Source organism: Armigeres subalbatus, chromosome 2 (genome assembly GCF_024139115.2).
Source record: "Armigeres subalbatus isolate Guangzhou_Male chromosome 2, GZ_Asu_2, whole genome shotgun sequence".
Taxonomy (NCBI): domain Eukaryota; kingdom Metazoa; phylum Arthropoda; class Insecta; order Diptera; family Culicidae; genus Armigeres; species Armigeres subalbatus.
Genome location: NC_085140.1, coordinates 58,174,608 through 58,196,342, shown reverse-complemented (window position 1 = coordinate 58,196,342; position 21,735 = coordinate 58,174,608). Strand labels below are relative to the sequence as shown.

The 21,735-nt window shown below is 41.4% G+C and overlaps 1 protein-coding gene across 2 annotated transcripts in view; it reads left to right on the top strand.

Moving 5' to 3' along the window:
• The window catches only part of LOC134214431 (uncharacterized), a 481,597-nt gene that overhangs the window by 322,288 nt on the left and 137,574 nt on the right, over positions 1–21,735 (top strand). The window contains exons 3-5 of one of the 2 annotated variants that reach the window (XM_062693808.1): positions 374–557; positions 683–740; positions 21,539–21,699. In XM_062693808.1, coding sequence (XP_062549792.1) covers positions 374–557; positions 683–740; positions 21,539–21,699 — 403 coding nt within the window. Of the gene's footprint in view, positions 1–373; positions 570–682; positions 741–21,538; positions 21,700–21,735 lie in introns of both variants that reach the window. The other variant, XM_062693807.1, reaches the window with a different exon arrangement.

Here is a 21,735-nt window from a genome sequence, read left to right as displayed (position 1 = left end):
GGCCATTACCGCTCGCGGAAAACTGGATAATACTGTTATGATAAGAGTTATTGTGCTAATAACATTGGCTTGACCATGTAGAACCTCACCGCTAAATTTTTTGACATTTTATTAAATTATTATTAAGGGAATAATTATGCTGGTTTTAGACTGCCATTCATTAGCACATTTATAGTTTAGGACAATTGGTATTTTTAAATAAGATCCGTTGGGATACAGAACAGAAAAAAATATGATGTTCATATCGATAATTTAATCTGCCATAGTACTGAAGATTGTTAATCGTTTAAATGGACCGAAAATAAACACAAATCCATCTGTTGAATTCCGCAAAATCTAACCATACGCTTTTCAATTCTCTTTCTATTCGCAGTAGAGGACGCCGACGCCGACGAGGAAGATGGACACAACGGGCGAGACGAACGGGACCGCGAAATCAACGGCGAAAAGGAAAAGCTGGACGAGGATGGCTCCCTGCGGGACGATGGTTCACCGGAACCGCCCAACGGCGAGATTGTATCGATACTGCGGAAAAACGGATCGCTACTTCAGAGCCAGTACGTTTACCAGTGCTTATCGGTTTTAGTATTCCTAGTGATTCATATTGATGTGTCCAAAGTGACATTTATAACCGGTGGCGCTATTGCCATTTATCTTTTGTCTTTTTTTTTGTTCCCAACAGGGAAATTTCGTCGAGTCAGCAGAACTTTTTCCGCATGTTGGACCAGAAAATCGAAGAGGTAATCACGGTTTCTGTTTGTGTCATGTTCCCATGTTACCATATCAATGGATATTTTATACCTGTGCGGAAGTGTAGGAAATTCGATCGCATCATCACACGTGCTACGACAAAGTGATTTCTCTATACATACAATCATCCATAAAAACGAATATATTTTCATTGGGAAATAAGATTTCATGTTCCGATATATTCAGATTTAGTCTGGTATAACATGTGTAGATCCGTGTGTGTCTTTTGTTTGCATGCCCCTGTATGACATGAGCAAGTGTTCACATTTAAAGTTGTGAAAATGTTTTGGGTTTAAATTGTAGGGATCATTAAATTGACAAAGCCATATGAAAGCTAATAAAGCTAAAATATACATGAACGTAAAATGTTGTATTTTGGTTTCATTTATAATACAGTTTAGAGGTCATCCAGAAACCACGTGGTCTTATTTTTGAAGATTTTCAACCCCCTCCCCCCATGTGGCTTATTGTGGTCATTTGGCAGACCCCCCCTCACCCCCCTTATGACAACGTGATTTTTTTTAAAGCACAAAATTTAAAAAAAAAACCTCATGTAACTAAAACATATGGTTAATCCGATCAATTTTGAAGATGGACAATTTCATTGATTCAAAATAAAACTAAACCCAGCATGGAAATTATAAATTTTCATGAAGTCGAAAATTTTGATGATGTTATCATGTTGTAATGTGTATCAGGTATTAGGATATCTAGAACTCGCACACCTTCAATGCATCAGGAGGATACAAAAAAATGTGGACTGAAATTTATAATGGTTTAGAAATTTTCCAAAAAATCTCTATATTTTTAATTTTTTTTAATTTTTATTAGTGCTTTTTTTTAATAACTATAAAGTTCATCACTGAATATCCCTATAGATTCCTTAGAGTATTTGAGACCTTCAATAGCTCTGGAGCTACTGGAAATTCTTAAGATATTAACCTCAGCGAAGCATCTGAACTAAACTCCTACAACGAAAAGTTTATCAGAGAATCACAAAGTTAATATGTAATCTTAGAGATGCAAATAAAACCACCTACTGTTGTTTCTTTTGAGTAGCATTCCTGTAGAAATTTCAGTATTGTTTTCAGAATCATCAATATTAGAAATAAATAATTATAAAATTTTTTTTTTAATTGCCCGTTGCTAATATTGATTCATTCATGAAAATTTTATATTTTTGCCTTTCTCGTATACAAAGTATACGTAAAGGCTGTAGGATCACTCCAAAACCGAACTTTTGATAGAAGGCTCGGAGACCCATAGTGTTTTATATTGAGGGGTTGTCTGTATGTTTTTTTTTTTTATAAAGGGATGAAGGCAAATCTGCTTACAGACACCTGAAATTATCACTCAGGGAGTGGGGTTGGCACGGAAGGCAGAAGGCCAGCCCGCCGAACCCACTAAACCCACCCAAGCAACAGAAGGTTACTTGAGTTACCCTCTCTTCTAATGCCCTGGTCCCTCCGGGACTTACTGGATGTCAATACTTCGGAGAGGGGCTCATGCACTTCACTGGCCCAGCTTCTAGCAAGCATTGCTAGTTCGCCGCATTCTCCTCATCATTACTGATGCAAGTATGACTGCGTATCTCCACGACGATACGTTTTGCTCTCACTTCTTAATTACGGCACGGTTACATCGATCATTGGGCGTACCGATTGAGTGCCGAGGTCGGTCCAGTGATTCCGGTTGAAGGATGGCTTCCGGTTCACTGGCGCCCCGACGACTCCGAACCGGTCGTTTTCCCACGATCGGCTACTATTCTTCTACTTCGCTCACTGTCCAGTGCTCTCTGGTCTTCACGCCATTTTCGCTGCAACGACAGCATGATCTGCGTTACTGCTCTGTTCACCATGTTCCACGTATTTTCATTTTCGCACATTTCCTGAACGATGTTGTCGGGATTTATGCTTCGAGTGCTGACCGTTGAGATCCAACTCCGTTCTGCCCTGAATCGTGGACAGTCGAATATCACGTGCTCCGGTGTTTCTTCACAGTTCGGACAGGCCGGACAAAGTAGAGATTCTGCGTGTCCGAATCTATGCAAATACTTTCTGAAGCATCCATGGCCTGACAGGAACTGCGTCAGAAAGAAGTTGACTTCTCCGTGTTTTCTGTGCTCCCACGACTGCAGGTTCGGAATGAGCCGATAGGTCCACCTTCCTTTCGAACTACTGTCCCAATCCTGCTGCCACTTTCGCATCGAATCGACTCTCGCAATCTTGCGTGCTCCCATCGTTCCACGTAGTCCATAGCAGGCACAATCTTCCTCCAATAAAATTTTGATGGGAGTCATGCCTACTATGACGCAGACCGCATCCATCGAAATGGTCCGGTACGCACTTGCCACCCGCATAGCCATTAAGGGTTGTCTGTATGTGTGTATGTATGTGTTTTTTTTCTTCCTAAACAATGGAGGGGGAATCTGCTCAACAGACATCCTGGGTTGACCAGGAAGTGCTGGGTTAGGGGCCACCTCCAATGAGGGAGGCAGGACTGCATCCCCGACCAGCTAAACCGTTTCCATTGCCGCCAAGCCCATCGTCCCTTCGGTACAACCAGATAGTAATGCTTCAAAGGGGGGCCAGTGCATGACGCACCCTCGAGGTTGGCTGCGTGTCCTTGCAGCATCGAACATCGTGACTCGCTTTTTTAGAAGAACACCATGGTAGCGCACGCCAGCGCATTGCCGGCTTTCCAGGTGGTCTTACCACGCCCTATGTCCTCGGAAGGTGGGCAGGGTCGACTTCGCGCCTGCTTCCCTCTGCACGACTGGTATCAAGAATGATGATGCCGCGTGCACCCCAAATTGACCTTTCTGCGATAGGGCCTATTCGCCAGCACACAGAGGGACTTGCCGACGCGGTGCCTACGCCTGCCCCAGCCCTGACGAGGACCCCTTTCCGTCCTCGGGCTCGGAACCCGCCCGGTTGACCGACGCCGCGAAAGCGACGATACCATGTTGTTCTTCACGCGGCCACTTGTTCGATAAAAGGATCGAGTTCGACCACAGGGCACCGGTATGACCCATGAAGCCGACTCCGAACCCTTGGACCACTTCTTATTTGCGCCTGAACTAGCCATTCCTCGAGTCCACGCGCCACCTTCTGTGTAGCTCCGAGACGATTTGGACGATAGCCGATAAAACGGCGTTCCAGCCAACTTCATCTTTACACATCCTCCGGACTAGGTTGTCCGGGGTAGTGTCAAGACCACATGTGGCAGGCATGTGGTCGCGCATTGTGCGAAAACGCGGGCACACGAACAACACGTGTTCCGCCGTTTCCTCTAAACCTACGCACACCGGACACTCGGGCGAGGCCGAGTGTCCGAACCGGTGTAGGTACTGTCTGAAGCAACCATGGCCTGTAAGGACCTGGGTCAGGTGGAAAGTGATTTCCCCATGGCGCCTCTTGACCCACGTACCTATCTCCGGTATCAACCTATGTGTCCATCTACCCTTAGTGGAACTGTCCCACGCACGCTGCCATTTGACCATTGAGGTCAACCTGACAGTCCTACGGATGCCTCTCGTGCCGCGCATTTCGAAGCACTCTATGTCTTCACCGATAACGATGTCAATAGGCATCATACCGGTGATGACGCAAAGTGCATCGTGCGACACGGTACGGTACGCGCTCGCAACTCTTAGGCACATGAGCCTATACGTACTTTCTAACTTCGTTCTGTACCCGAGTAGACGAAAATATCTCATTAAGATCAAATGTTGATAAGATAGCAAAATGAGATATTGACATGATTGATATAAGAGATAAAAGATCAGACGACAATATCAATATTTTGCACTAAAATATCACGAGGAGATCAAGTTTTGCTATTTGTAATAAGTGATCAATATCATGTGCCATTAGTTTGTTCTTATCCATAGCATATCTTGATGTTCAAATGATATTTCGGTGCAAATTTTTGATATTGTTGCCAGTTCTTTTATCTCTTATATCAATCAAAACCATATCATGTTTAGATATTCTGTTCATGGTTTCTGCCCGGGTAGGCCGTGCCCCAAGCTGGCCCCCCATACCTCAGTATGGACAGAGCAACGCTAGCCTTGCTGGCATAAACCGCAGAGCTATTGGACATCATCCGGGACAATGCCGCTATAGCTGTGGAGGCACGCTTGCAGGCGTAATTGACGTGGCTACCAAAGGTGAGCTTATCGTCGATCATTACCCCCAAGAGTTTGATGAAGTGTTCAGAGGTAACCGTGCAGATGCCTGCCCTTATCACCGCTTGTTGCTCCGACTTTCGGTTGTTAACAACAACCACCTCAGTCTTGTGGTGAGCCAGTTCTAGCTTCCTGGAACTCATCCACTCCTCCACAATTGCGATCGAGTGGGCTGCAGTCAACTCCACCTCTTCGATCGATTCGCCGTAGACCTCCAGCGTAATATCGTCAGCGAAGCCGACGATTACCACGCCCACCGGGAACTTCAACCTCAAGACACCGTCGTACATGACGTTCCATAACACCGGACCCAGTATGGAACCTTGCGGAACCCTGAGGTTATGTCAACGCACTTCCGACCCGCCTCCGTGTCGTATACCAGTACTCGATTCTGGAAGTAGCTTCCGAGAATCTTGTACAGGTACTCGGGAATTCCAAGACGCAGGAGCGCATCTGCAATAGCTGTCCAACTGGCACTATTGAAAGCATTCCTCACGTCGAGAGTCACTACTGCACAATAGCGAACTCCCCTCCTCTTACGCTGGATAGCTATCTCCGCGGATTTGGTAACCGACAAGATAGCGTCTACGGTCGACTTACCCTTTCGGAAGCCAAACTGGTTGCTCGATAGACCATCCGCACCCTCCGTGCGTATCAACAACCTGTTGAGGATGATCTTCTCGAGCACCTTCTCCGCCGTATCAAGCAGGCATATTGGTCTATATGCCGACGGATCCCCGGTGGTTTTCCCGCTTTTGGCAATAGGACCAAGCTCTGCCTTTTCCATGCTTCAGGGAAGACTCCCTCGTCCAGGCATCTCTGCATAACAGATCTGAACATCTCGGGAGCCTCGGCAATGGCCGCTTTGATGGCCAGGTTCGGAATACCATCCGGTCCTGGCGCCTTACCTACACTAAGGGACTGTGCAATCCCCGCAAGTTCCGCCACCGTTACTCTTCCCTCGTCGGCCACCCTGGCCCGTGGCAGCTCCACAAAGGGAGGCCAGAGACTTGGGTCGTGACGTGGCAAGAGCCCCGCGATGATCCTCTCCAGCATCTCTGGAGACCGCTCTGTAGGGGCCATCGCCCCACGTGTCTTGGCCATTACGACCCTATAGGCGTCACCCCATGGATTCGCGTTGGCACTTTGACACAGGCCCTCGAAGCAGGCTCTTTTGCTTGATCTATTCTCAGTCTTCAGAGCGGCTCTAGCAGCCACGAACGCCACCCGTCGTTCAACACGCTCCTCTTCTGTGCGTGCTCACTGCATCCGCCTCCTTGCCCGTAGGCAGGCGCGGCGCAGGTTCGCAATTGCTTGAGTCCACCAGTAAGCCGATGGTCTCCCATTCCTAGGGTGGACTTTCCTAGGCATGGTGGCATCGCATGCACGCGAGAGTACTGTTACCAGCTGCTCGCCGCTCAGACCGAGAGTATTGTGCTCGCGGCGGAGCGCTTCCTTAAACACCTCGTCGTCGAAGTATGATGTCTTCCACATACGAGGACTAGGCCTCGCCCTTCTTCCGTCCGCTGAATGCTGGTCGTATAGTAGATACTGTAGCGAACCGCCAGGTGGTCGCTGTGAGTGTAGCCATCATCTACCCTCCAGTTCGAACTACTCGTTTGGCCAGGGCTCCAGAACGTAACGTCGATAATCGACCCAGCACAGTTCCAGCTGTAGGTACTTTTGGTACCGACATTAGCCAAGTCCACATCCAACATGGCCAGTGATTCCAGCAGGATCTGCCCCGTTGATTCGTGGATCGGCTTCCCCATTCCACGGCCCAAGCGTTGAAGTCCCCCGCTATCACCACCGGCCTACGCCCCATCAAGTTAGCCGTCAAACAATCTAGCATTCGACCGAACTGCTCGATCGACCATCGAGGAGGCGCATAGCAGCTGCAGAAGAAGACCCCGTTGATTTTGGCAATGACGAAGCCCTCGTGTGTCGAAGACACCAACTCTTGGACTGGGTATTTCCCCGTTGTCCATATCGCCGCCATTTTAGACCCATTGGTGACCCAATTACCGTTCCTGGCGGGTACCCGGTAAGGATCTGCTATGATGGCGATATCCGTCCCCCATTCAGCAACTGTCTGACACAGCAGTTGCTGGGCTGCATCACATTGGTTCAAGTTTAGCTGCGTTACCTGCACTGTGATTTTGCAGCACGCTTAAACGCCGGGCACTTCGAACCCCCCATGGAGTGCTTGCTGTTCGCAGCTTTGCTGGAACAGATCAAACAGTTGGGAGGGTTCGTGCAGCATTGTGCCTTATGTCCCTCCAATCCGCAGCGTCGACAGAGCTTGCTTCTGTCAGGGCCTTTGCAGTCCCATTGCTTGTGCCCCGGTTCCAGGCACTTGAAGCAAACTTCGAGTTGCTCATATATGCCCACAGGGCATACCGACCACCCCACCTTGACGCTCCCTAACTTGACTACCTTGGAGGCGTCCGCTGCAGGTAGCCGAACCAATGCTACCTGCGTCCCTGCCGGACCTTTCCGTAGCCGAACGGCTGCGGTGGACGCCTCCACTTCGCACTGTCGCCGCAGTGCCGTGACGAGCTCTTCGACTTCGGTGATCTCGTCCAGGTCTTTAACCCTTGGATTCACCTCCGTCGTGAGTGCCCTCACCTTGACCGTCTCGCCTAGGACTTCCTCCGCCAACTTCTTGTAGGCGGCGCCCTTTTGCGAGACGCCCCGCTTTAGCTCGAGGATCATCTCGCCCATCCGGGTACGTCTTATTCAACGTACGTCGGCACCGAGCTTGACGTCACTCCTCATCGCCTTCAAGACGTCCGAGTACTTAGCCTCGTCCGTTTTGATGACTAGGGCATCGCCCCTGGAGCGATTGGCGCCTACCCTAGACTTCTTGCTACCCTCATTCGCCTGGGCCTTCTTTTCGGCCCTTGACGTCTTCGGTTTCCTCTTGTTCTTGACCAGGGTCCAGGAGGCGTGTGTGTGTGTGTGTGTACAAAAATGTGAGACACACTTTTTGGTACTTAGCATAATTCGATTTGCTCGCAACAAGTTGCAGTCTAGTTGTTTCCTATTGAAAATTGGCTCGATCGGTCATTGCGTTCCGAAGTTATTGAAAAAACATTGTTTCTCTGCCAAGGGAAAAAAAATTCAAAAACGAAAAAAAAATTTTTTTTTTCAAAGATTGCAGCAATGCATTCAAGTGACCGCAAATGCATATGAATTGATGGAAAAAGTGAAATCTATCTCCCTAAAGTGCTATTTCGACCGCTCTTATGTGTTTTTCTTATTATTTTAATGCGCGAGAAAGGCACCACCAACGCTAAGTGGATTGATCTGGGTTTTTCGTTGAACATTTTGATTTCTCAAAATGCGAAGCGACTCATAGAGGAATGAATGTATTATAGACCAATTATTATTTTGGAGTTCGGATCATTCGATTTATCCAATTAACCAACTTATGAATGATGTATGATATAATATCCCAGTAGGTCCATTGGGTTGATATGACTTCAATTATTATTTATACAAGCTACTACAGTCTTTTTAGGTTATGCAAAACGTCCTGGAAGTCGTAATCTTTGAACTACTTGATCATTCAAGTCCGTGAACCCAGTGCTTCTAAGGCCCTACAAAAACAGTTTGCGAACAAACCTCATAGTAATTGTGCAACTTGATGTTGACTCAAAATAATTTTGGGTATCTTGTCTCTTGGATCTCATGTTAATCGAAATTAGAATCATATGCTTATTTCATCGGATTGGGTATATACCGAGGATGAGAACATTGCAAATGTCTTGATTGATCTGGTAGATTCGTGGGCAGAGCTTGAGAGCATTTTGAAGTACCTTGAGCATCTCGTATTCCTGAATATTAATCACTGGATTAACGTTCAGGATGGCCCATCTTATCTGACCACCCATCTATTCAGAATAATTCAAACATTCAAACTTTATTTACATGCTCTTAGAATCGAAATCTTCCCAAGGTTTCGGATATCTGAGTTTTCACGATCAGTTCAATTTGAGCTCCCATATTTTTTCTGTAAAGCCAATATCTAGATGAACAATTTTAATGAAGAAGATGGCCTTGCTCTCTTTTGTGATTTTAGAAACAAACTAAAACACTGGGCATATATGACTCATCATTCCTGAAAGGGCTGAGATTTGTTTTGGAATTCAATTTCAATCGTTATTATAACACTATTTTTTAACCTTTGTTTTAGGAATTGGAGTGTTTTTTTTTCTGGAACTCTGTCACTTTTTTTGCCTTTCTCGTACAACTAAGTTGTACCGAAAGGCTATCATTTCACTCCAAATTCGAACTTTTGATAGAAATCCCGGAGACCCATAGTGTTATATACCATTCGACTCAGTTCGATGAGCTGAACAAATGTCTGTCTGTCCGTGTGTGTGTGTGTGTGTGTGTGTGTATGTGTGTGCGTGTGTGTGTGCACAAAATGCCATAAAAAACATTAGCCAAATTTTCACATAGAAACTCTTAACCGATTTTCTTGCAACAAGTTGCATCCGACAGAGACTAAAACGCTGTTGATCACTATTGAATTTCATAATAATTGAAAATTGCATCGCCCCGAGACATAGTCACATAGAAGAATAATGTGTTATGAAAAATGCCTTGCATCTATGAATATTTCTCCCATTAAGAGTTTCATCGTACTATAAAGATGCTCGTGTTGCACGCATTTAGGCGTAGGTATGCTCTTCGTTCAGTTTCATAGTACTATGAAGTTGTCGAAAGTCAAAATTCGAACATAGGAAATTCGATAAACTTTTGGCAGCGCCATCTGTCGTCTACTAGTGTAAATTTTCTATTATAACATTAGACGGTGTAACTGTTTTGCCTTTCTTGTACATCATCGAGGTGTTAGCGTAAAGGCTACATTTATTACCTTTTTGCGCGAGAAAGGCGCCATCACCGCTAGGTGGATTATTCTGGGTTTTTTCATATCGCATGAACCTCCTTAGGAGTCTCGTTTCGACCGTCTTCCAGTGCGGTTGGTTTTTGCGCTCTATTTTTGTGCGGTGATTCATCTAAATAGGGGTGCTTGGTGGCCTTGTGTCACTGCTTCTGCCTCATAAGCAGGAGATTAAGGGTTTGATCCCTGGCCCTTTCTAAATTTCCTATTAGATAATTTTCATTAATCATATAACTCAATCTCTTTGCAAATCAAATTCTCATTGCTAGCCAGTATGATTCTAAATATAGAATTGTTATAAAAAGCTGCCTGTTACTTAGTAGCAGTAAATAAAATGTAAAAATAGATTGGTATTCATTTGTACCCGCATACGAATGCTATATACGGTCGCTACGCTCGTGCAGGCCTCATACCAGTAAGAATGTGTGAGGTTGATGTGCGGGTAGCGATGGTGTGGTAGACGTGTGCGTGGTATTAGAATCCAATAGCATTCAAATTCTAATTGTAAAAAATGAATCCCATTAGAATTCACTTTAATACTTTCTCATTACTCTAGTACTTCTAATTCTCATTCATATATTCCTATCCCATAGATCGCATCACTTACCAAAGTAAATCCAGATAATATATCCCTTCATACTAACACAATATCCTATCCTAAGACTATCGTGGAGATGCAGAGGTATACTCGGTCTCTAGTAGCAACGAGAGTTGAACTAATAATCCTTCCTTCCCTTGATGACCGTAAGGACGTGGCCGGCGCCGTAATTGACTTAGTAAAATGCATTGAATTTCCGAAATTTGCACATTGAGAATGATAGCTAAAAAACCCAAGCTCCATTCAATTGGTTCCCTGTGCAATTTCGCAAGTTCTAGTCAATCACGGAGTAGCAACTACGAATTGTACGGTTATCCTGCTCATGCTCATGCTCATGCTCTATTTTTGTGCGGTGATTCATCTAAAGGTAGAGCTTAGAGATGTCGTAAATTAATCGATCACTTCGATTAATCGATTCATCGTTGTGATAATCGATTAATTTTGAATCGATTATTACCCAACGATTAATCGATATAATAATCGAGAGGAATCGAGGGTAATCGATTAGTTACGATTAGTTGATTACTTCGATTAATCGATTCATCGTTATGATAATCGATGAATTTTGAATCGATTACTATCCAACGATTAATCGATTCAATAATCGACAAAAATCGAGAATAATCGATTAGTTAATAATCGATTAATCGGGGATTCACGACATCTCTAGAGATGTCGTAAAATCCCGATTAATCGATTAGTTACTAATCGATTACTCTTGATTCTTGTCGATTATTGAATCGATTAATCATTGTATAGTAATCGATTCAAAATTAATCGATTATCACAACGATGAATCGATTAATCGAAATAATCAATTAATTTTCGACATCGTTATGATGTCGTAAAATTCTGATTAATCGATTAGTAACTAATCGATTACTCATGATTCCTCTCGATTATTGAATCGATTAATCGTTGGGTAATAATCGATTCAAAATTAATCGATTATCACAACGATGAATCGATTAATCGAAGTAATCGATTAATTTGCGACATCTCTAGACATCTCTAGTAGAACTATAGAGGCTGGGCTGATCGATTGTTATCAAGGGCAATGGCCTTGCTAATATTGCGATCAAGCCTACCCAAGTAACATTTCAAGTTTTATTCCGCTCTAGGAAAGGTTTTCAAGATCAATTCATAAGATCTAACAATAAAGCCTAATAATACACGGCAACCGTCAGATGATCACTATAAGAGTAAGATATTGCCAAGTGACCCTCTCCAGATAACCTCTATAAACCTATCATAAGAGCATTTAGAAACCCTTTTTAAACCACTCGCAAAAAAAGGAATTTGGCTGCGGCAGCTGTCAAAATGTTGCTTTGAAAAAAGAGAAACAAAACTTTGCAGAAAAATAATAACAAAATGGATTTTTGATGGAAATTATGAATATGACAACAAAATAATATTTGCTTTCAGGTTTGTTTTTCGATTTACTGCCATTGAAAATGAGGTGCGCGTCCGATTTCATGGTCAAAGCTGGTGAAAAAATAAGGTTGAACACCACGCGCCGGCAATATAACGTACCTCAGGGAAATATATTGAAAATTCCATTACCACATTATCTAAGATGTCTGCTAAATTGATTAGTACTTTTACCGAAATTATTAATAAGTAAAATTTGTTGTCAGAAAAGGCATGATACGCGGTGAAAATTACGTTTAATCGTAAATTTCAGTGATATTTTTCACTGACTTCGAAATGCATTTCCATTTTCAATATGGCCATCATGGAATTTGATCAGAAAATTTTCGCTTTTTTAAACACCGTCATAAACTCTTCGCAATGCAAACATTCTTATGGGGGTAATTCATTTGACCACATTATGACCAAAAATTGAAGCTTTATCCGAGCGTTGAGAATTAGATTTATTACGCTCTTTATCACAACCATAGATCTGTTCATATGGTCAAAAAGCATTTGACGTTTGAAGCTTTTTTCAGTAGATTTATGAGAGGTTTATTGATAGCGATAAGAGCGCCAATAAAACTGAGCAATTAGCTTGGTGATTGCTGTAATAAGTCTGCAATAAGAATTAGATAAATCCAAGAAGCATGGAAATTGTTACTTGGGTATGTAAATGCTCAAACATGTTCAGCGTCAGAATTATTGAGGAGAGGTAAGGTTTTGATAAACTGTAAATTTATTTAAACACGCACGCACCCACACAAAAGCACACACACATATATACACATATACATATACACAAATACATACATACACTGATGGACACGAATATTCGTCATGTTTCCACAGTAATCTCTATTACAACATGACGAATACTTTTATCTATCAGTGTACACATATAAACACTCATACAGATATACACATACACACTCATATACATCATACATAGGTATCTATATTATTGGAAGCGTTTGGTACGGGAGGTCCACGCTTTATTCCTTTCCCCTCAATTCCAAGTTATTAAGTGACTTTAGGTATTCCTGAAGTCGCTCAATATCTAGGAGTCATCTTTGCGGTACATACTGCGTAGTTGGCCTGGCCATATGAAAAGAAAAATGACGGAATTCAGAAACCGTCATTTTCCAGGATGCTTTCAAGTATTGGCTACGCAAGTATGAGATTAGATTAGATTAGATTAGATTAGATATCGCAGGAATCTCCTTAGTTCTAAGACCCTTTTATGAATTTAAAAATTTTTCTTTGTTTTGCGATGAGATTAGTATATGTTTAGTGAGATGGAAAATGGAACAGTTCCCCTATATATTTGTAGAATATAACATCAACTAGGAGCCGAAGTTAACTCGGGCATCAAATTCCGAAGAATTTCCAGTATAAATTAGAAAAAAATCCAGCTTACTTTTTTTTACAGAATCTCTAAAGATTTTTTTCAAAATCCTGGGCAACTTTAATGAATCTTCAAAGGAAATTCTTCTAAATTTCCAATGGAATTTTTTTTCGTTTTCCAAAAGAAATTCTTAGAAATTTTCAGCAGTTTTTTTTTTAAATTCCCAAAAGAAATTATTCGGAATATGCCAAAATATTTCCGATGGAAATTCCTAAGATTTTCCAGTAGAAAATCGAAAAAAGTTCATCTGAAACACCAATAATGAATTTCCCGAGGAAATTCCGATGTTTTTACAAGTGGATATAACGAAAAAAATGTACTTTTGTAGTACTTGTAAAGGTTGTACTTTTGAAGCATTTCCAGTAGGAATTCCTTAAAAAATTAAATCAAAATTTTAAAGATTTTCTGATGTGAAAATTCCTTAAACTTTCTAAATCATTTCCTGTGCATCTTTGCATGGTAAAGATTTAAAGCAATGTTTAGCTGAAACTATAAAGAAATCAAAATGACATCCTGAAGAAGAATGAATTCCCGATGAAATTTTGAAATGATTTCTTGTTCAAATTCAAAAAACATGAACCTTGAGAATTCTGAAGATTTATTCTTTGAAAATCCAAAGAATTTTTTGAAAATAATCCATAGACTCTTCCGTGGAAATTCTAAATAATGCCTCGAATAAAAAATACTTGGAAAATTAAAAAAAAAATGTGATAGAATTCACAAAAAGCGTAAAAAAGTATTCCGAAAAAATTTCATTTCAAAATTCCAAAATTGAAAAAAAAATCAACGGAAATATCAAAGTGTTTCATGTGGCTTGGCTCCATATTCCAACTGGAAGTTATTATTATTATTATTATTTATCTTTATTAACGAGATTTTCGGCCCTTGGCCGGCTCCTCTCGTAACTGGAAGTTGGTCTGCTTTTCACCTTAGTATATTCTATTAAATAGCATTTCCTCAGTTATAAATTGAAAGCTTTTATATGCCAGCCATTGCACGATTATATATCTTGTGTAGCAAGTACGATGGACACACTATACCTAGGGTGTCGAGAATGTTTCCCACCCGAAAACATCCTAGACAGGAACGAGAATCGAGCTCGTCATCTCCGGATTGGCAATCCTCGCAAGGGTCTGTTCCCAAATTACGTAACGCTTTTGGGGGGGGAGGTCCAACTTGCGTTATACTTTGTCACACTAAAAAGTGGGGAGGGGTGGGTATTAGCAAATGTTACGCATAACGCGAATAAAAGTTTAACAACAGTTTCCTTAAAATGTTCGAAAAACTACTTTTGTAAATGAAGAAGAATTTCTGGTGAAGATTCGGAAGAACTTGTCGAAGAAATTCATTAGAATTTTTCGGAATTTACACTGGAGATGTTTTGCTTTTTTTTCATTATCAATTTGTAGCAAAATTTCCAAGCAAAATTTTTCAGAGAGAATTGTTCAAAAAAAAATTCTGAATGCCAGCACTTTATCAGGATTGTATGAAGTAATGTCAAAGTTTTTTACAGGATAACAATAAGGTTTGCTGACGTTTAATCATCTTTCTCTTTCAATCGCATAAGAAAGATAGGGTTTGTTTTCATCGGGAAACGTTTCCCGATGGAAACAAAGCCTATCCTTCCTATGCGCTTGAAAGAGAAAAGTGATTAAACGCCAACAAGCTCTATATTAGAGCAAGGTTAAGGTTCAAATTACCGTCATCCAGTCATTGACGAGAAAGACAGCCACGTGCTCGTACCACCCCCAGTAAAAAAATCACCCACCGAGGAGAAAAAGCAGTCTCCAGCTGGATGGGGGAAGTATTTATGTTTCAAAACTACATCATCCAATAGCGAAGACATAATTATATCCGGTGGATGCTTCATTTGGTTGTATTTCACTTTAGTTTTAAAAAATACTGCCTTTTGCAACATTTTTCCCCAAGAGGGTAAATCGACGACTTACTCTCACGCTTTCTCATATAGGGAGACGGCAGGTATTTTCGTCTGTTCGTCATAGTCACGAAAACCAATAACAGAGACGCTTTTTTGTAAAACTAATACGTACCAAATCGTAAACTTAGGAGAAACGTTCTGCTATAGTGGAGTTCTAGCAAATGTACGTTGCTTTCGTTGGTTTTAGCCCATATGACGATGGACGGAAATACCTGCCGTGTCCCTTTAAGAAAAGAAGAAGAAAAATCTGGGAGAATTCTGTTGAGGAATATAATAGAATTCAATCCAGGATTCTCAAAAAAACAAATCAGATAAACAATTCTGGGGAAAAGATTCAGCTAGAATCTAATCCGAAATAGATTCGGTTCTCGAGTCTGAAAAACATCAGTCTAGGATTCTGGGAAGAAACATGTTATTATATTATGAACTATATTATTTTGGACCAGGGTTACGTTAGAGTTCACTTTGGAGTTCTGGAAGGCTATGAAAGAGTTCAGTCCAGGAACCTGAAATAGAAAAATCCTGTCCCACACTTTGCAAGAATCCGGTTTGGAATTGCTCAAGGTTCTGTATAAATCTGATCTGATTTTGAAATAAAATCAAGCCTTTGAAAAAAGGTAACGGTTCAAGATTTTGAAGAGCGCAATTTGAGATTTCTGCAAATTTCCGGTCAAGGTATCTGACAGAATCGGGTCCAGATTTAAGAAAAAGAAATCAGGTCCAGAATTCTGAAAGAATCTAACTCGAGATTCAGAACCAATCAGGAATCACTTATAAGAAGTTTGATCCACAATTTTGAAAGAATTTCAAAAGATTTAAATAAAAACTAATTAGTCGAAGATTCTAAAAAAATCCGAATGAATTTTAGAGGATTCGGAAAGGTTTCTGGAATGAATCCGGTCAAGGTATCACTTTGTAGGCGGCATTTAGGTTGGTATTCGCTCGAAAGTTCTCACACTCCAGATTGTCGCTTTTCTTGTAGACGGTGCATATGACTCAGATTCTGACTATCAGGCTAAGCAGATAACTGTCAGATTTTACGGGACCATCTTGATAAGTTCACCGATCACCATCCTTAATGCCGCCTACAAAGTGATATCCCAGATCATCTTCCGTCGTCTGTCACCATTAGTGAACGAGTTCGTGGGAAGTTATCAAGCCGGCTTCGTTGACGGCCGCTCGACAACGGACCAGATCTTTACAGTACGGCAAATCCTTCAAAAATGCCGTGAATACCAGGTCCCAACGCACCATCTGTTCGTTGATTTCAAGGCGGCATACGACAGTATAGACCGCGTAGAGCTATGGAAAATTATGGACGAGAACAGCTTCCCCGGGAAGCTTACCAGACTGATCAAAGCAACGGTGGATGGTGTGCAAAACTGTGTGAAGATTTCGGGCGAACACTCCAGTTCGTTCGAATCGCGCCGGGGACTAAGACAAGGTGATGGACTTTCGTGCCTGTTGTTCAACATTGCGCTAGAAGGTGTCATGCGGAGAGCCGGGTGTAGCAGCCGGGGTACGATTTTCAACAGATCCAGTCAATTTATTTGCTTCGCGGATGACATGGACATTGTCGGCCGAACATTTGCAAAAGGTGGCAGAACTGTACACCCGCCTGAAACGTGAAGCAACAAAAGTTGGACTGGTGGTGAATGCGTCAAAGACAAAGTACATGCTTGTGGGCGGAACCGAGCGCGACAGGGCCCGCCTGGGAAGCAGTGTTACGATAGACGGGGATACCTTCGAGGTGGTCGAGGAATTCGTCTACCTCGGATCCTTGCTAACGGCTGACAACAACGTTAGTCGTGAAATACGAAGGCGCATCATCTGTGGAAGTCGGGCCTACTACGGGCTCCAGAAGAAACTGCGGTCGAAAAAGATTCGCCACCGCACCAAATGTGTCATGTACAAGACGCTCATAAGACCGGTTGTCCTCTACGGACATGAAACATGGACAATGCTCGAGGAGGACTTGCAAGCACTCGGAGTATTCGAGAGACGGGTGCTTAGGACCATCTTTGGCGGTGTGCAAGAAAACGGTGTGTGGCGGCGAAGAATGAACCATGAGCTCGCCCAACTCTACGGCGAACCCAGTATCCAGAAGGTAGCTAAAGCCGGAAGGGTACGATGGGCAGGACATGTTGCAAGAATGCCGGACAGCAACCCTGCAAAGATGGTGTTCGCTTCCGATCCGGCAGGTACGAGACAGCGTGGAGCGCAGCGAGCGAGATGGGCAGACCAGGTGCAGAACGACTTGGCGAGCGTGGGGCGTATCCGAGGATGGAGAGATGCGGCCTCGAACCGTGCATTGTGGCGTCAAATTGTTGATTCAGTGTTATCTGTTTAGATGTTAACTAAATAAATGAAATGAAATCTTGATAAGTTGAGCCATGATACCAACCACACAAACGAGTTGAGTGTGGCATTTTTAACGTCTGGAAAGAATCAGATTCTGGACCAAATTTAAGCTCTTAATAAATCTTGTCAAAGATTCTAAGAGAGTTTAGTCTAGTAATCTGAAAAAAAATCGTCCTACATTTTTCTTGAATCAGTTCCCGAATTGCGCCAGGATTCTACTTGCAGCTGATCTGATTAAAAAAAAATCAATCAAGGATTCTAACAAATCGGGTGCATTCTGAAAATATCAATTACAGGATTTGGAAAGAATCTAGATTAAGATTCTGTTAGAATTAGGCGTTCAACTAGTCTAGGATTATAGGAAGAATTAAGTCAATTATTCTGGACCAGGATCATGATACAGTCCAGCCTAAAATTCTGGATGACTCTGAGAGAGTTTGGACCAGATACCTAAAAAATCCGGTCAGGAATCCGGTCTGAAATTTCGGCTGAAATCAGTCAGATTCTGATCAAAACAAATCCAGTTCAGGGCTCTGAAAGACTCCGATTTGGGGTTCTGAATTCAGATTTTTAAAAAATTCGCCTTGAAAAGCCCAGTGCCATTGGCGGAAACTTCTTGAGCGCCTCTATCTTACTTAGAAAGTAAACGTGCACTATTTTGCATGAGAATTAAGTTGGAATTCTACCTCAATGTGGATTGCGAAAAATTCATATTTTTAATTTTTGTAAGATAGAAAGGAACCATGTGAAGTCGTAGAACTTTTCAAATCTTCGTATTGGATTCGTGAAAAAAATCTTAAAAAAGCTTTGTTTACAAATATTGCAGAAATGTCTTTACCAGTCGCTTATAAAGTCCATCACAAGGAGGGATAAGGTGGGGGAGGATATTTAATAACAACTTTGAAGTTTCCTGGACTTAGTTGGGTCAATGAAATCCAACTCTGAAGTGGAATATTTTTATTGCCGGAATTGTCTTTATACTTTGATTAAGAGAATAATCTTCATCAAGAAAACTATTTTTTTAGTGGGTTGGATGACAGTTTCGAGGCACAATTGATTCTAGTTAGGCCAATGAAATCCAACTCTGACGAATAGTCTGATAAATTTATTATGGCATGCAATAAAAATGATGTAGAAAGTTCAGTGAGCTAATAATTGTTTTAAGAAGTTTTTGAAATCCGTAACAAATTCTAGAAATTAGAAAATAACTTTTGATAAAATTAAACTTTAAACCCTAAAACTGTTTTACCAAAGCAAATATCTAGTTATTCGAAACAGGAATTAAGATGTAGGTTTTCCTATTCAGCAAAACTGCTTGATTCTTCGAAAAACGCATAATCGTTGCTTTTCATTGCATCGCACTATAGTACAAGTTCCTGGTTTTAGGAATATATTGATGGAACACTGCTGTAAAACATTATGGTTGCGGTGCCAAGGGAGAATCTGTTTTCGTTATTTATGTTGAGGATCATCTTTCACCCATCAATCTTTTCTCTACAATCAGCCTTGCAAGATAAACGAAAATCTTGCGTATTAGATGAAAATCCTTTTTCGTTTCATCACTTTAATCTCTCATTCACTTTCCGGGACGATTATCGCAGAACACTAACAAAATTGTATGGCCGCGCCGGGACTCGAACCCAGAATAGTAACAATAATAGCTATGGGGATGCGCTTACTCTAGCCACACCACCACGCTATCTGTATGAAAGCGTTAAGTTATTTGTTCCACATAAGCTACTACCATTTGCATTTATGGCGCCACGAAAAGACTCCAATATGAAAGAAAAAGAGCAAACCAACGTTTGGCGGCAATCGAAGTGAGCGAAAAATGGTTATCACTCTCCAGGCTGTTTTTCTTTCCCGAAAAGCGATTTCTCCCCGAACATTTTCGTGAAGGAGCATCCTGTGCTCCTGAGATTGTGTGAGCATTACGAACCCTTCCCGTAACTAATTAAACTGTTCCATTTTTCATTGAATCCTTGATTGCGGCGCCTTTGTCTGGGGTCAACCCAACCAACCACATACTACGGCGCTGCATTCAGCTTATGATTCTAAAAGAGGCCGTTTCGAGGCTCATAATAGGATTGTTCTGATTGAATGCATCCCAGAAATCTTGTACAATCTAATCCAGAATTTCTCAATAATACGGTGACGGTCCACGAATCTGTTGGAATTTAACCAATTTAAAAAAAAATCCGGTCAAATCTCTACAGAACATCTTGTTTATTATTCGATAAAGAGTCGGTCTATAATTTAGAAAATTTCCTGCTTAGAATGATGAACTAATACAATCTATCATCCTGAAGGTTTTGGGAGAATCTGGTCTTACATATGGAAGAATCCGGTATACGATTTTGGAAGAATCTGGTCTTGGATTCTCCTAATTATGATTGCATTTGAAGAAGTATTTAAAGAAGCCGGTTGTGGATTCTATGTATTCTATGTATGAGTATTTTCTTCTGTAAAATAAATGGAACGTTTTTTTTTATATTCGTAAATCTGATTAAATTGATCTTAATTAATTATCTTAAAGGTCAAGCTCAAACCTTTGTAGGGGTATGCTTCGGTACCATCTTCATCATCATATGAAAAATATTCTAGCATTCTGGAAGAATTCGGATTGAAATTCTGGGATAATTCAAGCTGAGATTCATACAGAATCTAAGACTCTCGAGAAAAAGAATGGACTGGGTTTATAACCCTTTCGTGACACGCATGGTTCTGGATCACTCACGCAGTCCCGCGGCTCCTTTGAACGACAAGCGGATTTTTTTTCCGATGGTGTTGTACTAAATACAACAACGGTGCGAGTCGCGGAAGGTTAAAGGATATAGACTAGGATTCTGGAAGCATCCGGATAGGGACACGGTAGGAATTCTGATTGATATTCTGGAAGAATTTAGACTGCAATTCTATAATAATTAGGACTGAATTTCTGGAAATATTCAAGCTAGATACTCAAGTACGGATTTCGCAGCAGTTTGATGTAGCATCCTAGTCGTCAAGTATTCTGAAACAAATCGGTCTAAGATTCTGCAAAAAAAAAAAACTACCTTAAGATTTGGTAAAATCCTATTCAAGAATTCATATAGAATTCGATCTAGGAAAAAAAATCAGACCTATGATTCTGTTCGCATCCAGCATTAGAAAGGTTACGTAATCTGAAAGTATCTAGTGGAGACAGTAGCTAAAACTGATCCTGGATGAATTCAGTTTGTTTTTGAAAGAATTCGCTCCAAAATTTTGAAAAACTACACTGTAGAATTGTGAAACCTGATCTTAGTTCCTTTGTTGATTTTCAACACATTTCAAGTCCTAATTTTGGTAGACTTCAAACTCCAAGAAAATACAATATTATCATTACATTTTATGTTCATGTTAGGATTCTCGAAGTATCAGGATTAAAAAAGACTCCTACTTTGGATTCGAGATTATTCTTGTAACCATTCTGTTTATAAATCTAGAAGTTTATTGCATAAATCTATTGAAGCTTCCTGAATTACCAACCACTAAGCAGTCATTGTTTTGAATCAATGAAAGTTGTTGATTTGACTAACATAAATCTCTCAAAGAGCTATTTGATGGTCTCCTTGATTTAATTTTCTTTCAAGCCATCGTGAATTGGATACGTTAGGATAGTGAATTTCAATACTTTAATTTGAATCAAACATACATGTACTACTTTCAAGAATAAAGGTATTTCGGAGCAAATGGATTAAAAATTAAAAGGAAATTGAAGTTTTTTGGTAGAAATTCGAAGCAAATTAAATGTTACTAAATTGTGTAGTTGCTGTAAAAAATATTAAACTTCTAATCAAGCTCAAAATTGTTTGCATCTTTCTCCTGGGAGGTCAAGCGAACTGTGGGATACTACTTGGTGGGAACCGCTATATTAAAGAACATCTCTATGAATTTTGATTTAGTTTTCTTCAGGATCAATTCTCAGCGTTCTAATTTTCTTCGTCCAGGGTCCTGACTATGATTCAAGCAGCGAGACCGAACAAGCACTTGAGGAAGCCCGGATGAACGCTCTGGTGCAACATTGGGAATCTGCCAGTCTGACGACGTCCATGTGTTCTTCCACCAGTCGATCACTTCAGGGAACTCCGGTACGACAGGTACCACTAAGGTAAGCCAATCGGGACCCAGACCTGAAAGGGAGAGT